Below are 4,806 nucleotides of genomic sequence, written 5' to 3'. Positions count from 1 at the left end.
TTCGTTACTGGCTCGACAACGACTGAACGATAGAGCGTAAGCGTACGTGTGAAGTTAGTTTGCAAAATTTTGCTATGAAATGCCGACCACTGGTCAAAAGGCAAGTTCAAGCATCTACCTCGTGGTGCCCGCAAATGACACAGAAACATTCTATGGAGGTTATGAAGAATGACCGTCCTTCCGGGACATCTCTACAGCCGTTTACATCAACCATCCGCAATTATCAAAAGCACAAAAATTTTATCACCTCAGATACAAGACCAAAGGTCAAGCAGACGTTATAGTAAAATAGTTCGCTCTTAGTGACGATAACTTCAATTTGGCTTAGGAAGCTCTAAAAGCGAGATATGAAAACGAAAGAATACTGGTCGATAAACAAGTAACGACACTAATGAACTTGCCAAAAATTAAGAAAGAAAAGTGCCCAAGTTGGCAACAAATGTAAGATTTTTTCACCACCCAATATGAAATTACGAAAAGGTTAGAAGAAAAAATTATCAAAACTAAGAACATTAAACACGACCAAAACTGAAGCTTAAATAGAGCCCAAGCGAGAAGCAAAAAAAATTAAACAAAAGCTTTTACAAAATACAAACGTTCACATCAGAGCAAAGAAAATAAACGTAATGCGAACTATGTGTAAGAGCGCATAAACTTAAATCTTGCAAGAGGTTTAAAAGCTTAACACTTAACGAACGAAAACATTTTGTCAGGTCAAAAAGACTTTGGACAAATTGTCTGTCACATGTAAATACATATAAAAATTGCAAAAGCAAATTTAATTGCTTACATTGTCACAAAAGACATAATTCAATGCTTCTACGTTCGGAAATACAGTTAAGTTCTCAGCGTTCCTCTGCGGTATGGACGACATTTCCTTGTGCAATCACTTCTTTTAATTTTATGAAAATTCAATAAAGTTAACTCTTTAAGTGTTTAATACTTAATCATAAAATAATGTGTATTCTTTGGCAGTTAATGGTTTAATAAAAACTAAAAATTAATAAAGTGCTGGATGTTTCCCACTAAATTGAGCATCCAATTTATAGATGGTCCTTCGAGCCGTTCCGGACGGTTTCAACAACAAAAAAAAAAAAAAAAAGAATAATTACACCTGCGATACATACATATGTACATATAAAGTGACAGTGCAGTGGCAAGACCTAAACAAAATACAAAGACAGGCGACAACANTCTTATTCTCCCTAAAGCCCGTTGTTACATGTGATACAAATTCAAGCAAATTAGTTATTGTGGATTTCCCTTTACGAAAACCGTGCTGAGAACAAGAAATTAGTGGAGAGATCCGGAAGGTTATGTCGTCTGTTATAATTGCTTCAAAAAGTTTAGGTATTGCAGACAACTTAGCCTATAGTTTTCAATAGATGACCTAAGTCCACTCTTATGCAAAGGAATTATTGCTTACAATTTCTTTGTAATATTTAACGGCTATGAAACAAAGGTAGTATTTCAGTTTACTACTAGTAAGCAGAATACCATGATACCTTTACTATGGTATTGTTACTACTTGCCTGTCACGAGTATTAAACTACATAATATTTATTAACCCTAGAAGGGTACGGTTAAATTGTAGGCGCTTATAGGTACCGATGAGTAAATTTTACTTCAGAATTTTTACGTTATTATCTGATTTTTTTGTAAAGTAGTAGTTTTAAATGAAAAAAAAATTTAAAGTCAGCACATAATATAAGTGTAGTCTTTTATAAATATATATATAGTAAGCAAAAATAATACTTTATTATTAATTTTTGACGATGGTGAATGCATAGAAATTTTTCAAGCACAGTCAGGGCACTTTTTTGGGCATGTTCACCGCAAATAGCTAATCCACAATTGCAATAAGTTGTGGTGTATCTACGTTTGGTATAACTACAAAAATTACAGACTTTCTTCYCCTTTTGGTCGTCTCCGGAGCTATGGGCCTCTTGACTTGTGCCTACAATACTTTGAATGGATTTTTTCAACGCCAGACTCATGTTTGTATTAGTAGCTAATATTTTCCTTTGAAATCCTCCCGTTAACTCCTTGTGTAGAGATAACATAAAATTAAGTCGGGATTCTGGCTCTTGCCCATGGCTACACATGTTGTGCGCGTAAACGATGTATGCGTTTATTGCAGTTATGTTCTTCATATTTTGGAAAAATGCTAGAGGCCACCTCCTGGTTTTCCTGCCATGGTTAATGTTTTGGCACATCTGATCAAAACTGTCAACTCCTCCTTTTGTTGAGTTGTACACATACACTATTTCTGAATACTACCTGTACGGTGCATACAACACGCCAATAATACAAGTTTATTATTATTGGGTTTGCATAATACAACTGTCAAATCCTCATGAAATATAAACAATGAAGTGGATGCGGTTCGTGTTTGAAACTTTATATCTGTAGCTTCAATAGGCAATTGTGGTTTATTTTGTTTTTTTTTTTATTGTGCCAACAGTTGTTATTTTGTATTCATGACGGAGACGTTGAATGAGTGGTACAGTCGTAAACCAATAGTCTATCCTGACATTMCGATTTGTGCCCTTTTCCAAGGTAAACAATGGCATCCAACATATACTTTGTTCCGCTATCACAAGACATGACAATTTTGATCCCATACTTTTTCGGTTTAGAGGGAATATACATCCTGAATGGAAATTTGCCTCTAATGCCCCTGCAATTCTTTAGAAGTTTGTCCCAAATAGAAGAAACTGGAGCTAGTTTGGTCATTTCTCTTCTAGCAGTTCTTGTTTCTTTGTCATCGAATCTTAGACAATTTAGGATAAATTTGAACCTTCTCTCAGGCATGGTTGCCTTTTACCTTTCCGCACAGTAGGTAGTGTCAAACATAATATGTGTTGCCAAGTGATTATCTTTGAAAGCAGCGGACAAGACTAACAAACCAAGGAATGCTTCAAGTTCGTCCATTTCCAAATTTGACAAAACCGCGTGAGTTTTATCGTTATAGTTCTTCCTGTGAATGTTTATTTCTTTATTTGTATAAACCAAAATCTCTTCCAATATGTCTGCGGAAAAAAATAGTTTGAAGCAGCTGGAAGGACACAATGAATTATTTGCATTTGCTGTTGGGCCAGGGCGAATGTGAAAAATATTTATGGARGGAGGTTTTTGACCTAGGGCAGCAAGGGTAGGTGCCTTACTATAAATAAAATTTCCATCTTTTCCGATTAGATTGTTTGTACTAGGTGTAATAATTGTAATTACCTCTTCTGTTTCACGAATTTCTTGAGCAGCTAATCTTCCATTTCTTCTCCCTTCACTAAGTTTCTGTTTTTTACGTTTGCTGCTTCCAGGTGTTTCCTCCCTTTCTTCTGTTTCAGCTTCTTCTGCATTTATGATTACGTGTATCAAATTTTCTTCGACATCATTTAATTCCTCCGTTTCTGGTTGATATTCGGCATCTGCAACACTGTCCCAAGAATCCTCATCAAAGTTACAAAGCTCCAACTCCAAATTGTCTTCTTCGTCAGATTCTAGTTCAMGTATTGCATCCAAAATATTTTGTTCTGATAGCCCGTGACCTGCCATTTATATGCTCTATAGTTTTCTTTACATTAACATAATACAATAGAAGAACATAATTGTCACAATGCAGCACAAAATATATTTTTTAGACACTTAGTAAGTTACTGATAAGTAAATRTGACTCACGTAAAGGGTACTGATAAGTAAATTTGACTCACACAATTTAGTACGTAGATGGTACCGATAAGTAAATTTTACTCAATAACTTTCCTTTAAATTGTCCACAAGCGCGATAAATCAAACAACACCATTCAATGCTCGCGGTAGCCGACTTATGACAGAGTGGGACAAAGTCGAATATCAAGAAGCGATTCTTAATCGACTTCGACTACTGAAGATAGATTCCGAAAATTCGGTTATTTTACGAGAAAACTCGATTCTCCAGTAGAATCGGAATCGAATTTACCATCCCTATTAATGAGCAACCAAAATCTCAAAAGGAAAGAAGAATTTATCAAACTTTAGTCCACTGTTTCCAACTGTTTCTCGGTTCCATCGACACAAAACATTCCCAACGGCAATTGGAACCCTATTCTGGTAAATATATATGTATGCACCAGAAAAATCTTTACTTATGTGGGAGCATTCGCTCTCATCGGGAAGCAAACGCCCAACATGGTAGCAAAAGAAAAAATTTCTTAAGCGCATTTAAAAAGAAGTCTTACCGCAATTAACAAATATGCTTCCAAGTATTGAGAAAATCTCAACACACTTCTGGCATAAAAGACTATTTTGGGTTGGACCCTATGTGGTCTAGTTACGGAACCCGTCACAGCAATGATAACTGAAGTTGAGGAAATCACGAACAAGTACCTCAATTCACAATTGAAAAAGTTTTGTGGATTAGAAGAACTCCCCCCATATCAATCACAATACCTAAAGATCAGTATTGACACAACTACTAGATAAGAAAATGGTCGGTACGTCGAACGACTACCACTTAAGCAACAATTCCCTAGCACACTCGCCTTAGATCACTCCCGAAGTGATGCAATACAGCAGGTTCTAAGTATGGAAAGAACTCCTTTTAAAAAAGGTGAACTCAAATCAGAATATAATGGTGTATTAGAAGATCACATGGAGGAAGTAAACCTAGGGGAAAAAATTGTCAACRGCAAATACTACTCCTTTTACTTGCCACAATCTTACAAAAGTAAGAGTTGCCTCCAATGCCTCAAAAACAACTACTTCTTCTTTACTGGCGTAGACACCGCTTATGCGATTATAGCCGAGTTAACAACAGCGCGCCAGTCG

At 36.0% G+C, this 4,806-nt stretch overlaps 1 protein-coding gene across 4 annotated transcripts; it reads right to left on the bottom strand.

The window, feature by feature from the left end:
- Positions 1–1,783: 1,783 nt before the first annotated feature.
- On the bottom strand, positions 1,784–3,970 carry LOC108967669. Of its 4 annotated transcripts, none has more exons than XR_001993274.1 (3): positions 3,679–3,970; positions 3,232–3,548; positions 1,784–3,166 (listed from the first exon to the last, which is right to left on the bottom strand). XR_001993274.1 is itself a non-coding variant. In XM_018931260.1 (3 exons), the coding sequence occupies exons 2-3, from the start codon at positions 3,553–3,555 to the stop codon at positions 3,164–3,166; spliced, it is 327 nt and encodes a 108-aa protein (XP_018786805.1). In that variant the 5' UTR covers positions 3,556–3,574; positions 3,679–3,970; the 3' UTR covers positions 1,784–3,163. The 4 variants fall into 4 exon arrangements, 3 of the variants coding, with proteins under 3 accessions (XP_018786805.1, XP_018786790.1, XP_018786796.1); XM_018931260.1 differs by having other exon boundaries at positions 3,232–3,574; XM_018931245.1 differs by having other exon boundaries at positions 1,784–3,058; positions 3,232–3,574.
- Between the last annotated feature and the right edge of the window lie 836 nt (positions 3,971–4,806).

The sequence above is a fragment of the Bactrocera latifrons genome, unplaced genomic scaffold (assembly GCF_001853355.1).
Source record: "Bactrocera latifrons isolate USDA-ARS-PBARC rearing strain unplaced genomic scaffold, ASM185335v1 scaffold_1008, whole genome shotgun sequence".
Taxonomy (NCBI): domain Eukaryota; kingdom Metazoa; phylum Arthropoda; class Insecta; order Diptera; family Tephritidae; genus Bactrocera; species Bactrocera latifrons.
The sequence above is the reverse complement of the archived record's forward strand: the minus strand, read 5'-3'. Positions and strand labels throughout refer to the sequence as shown.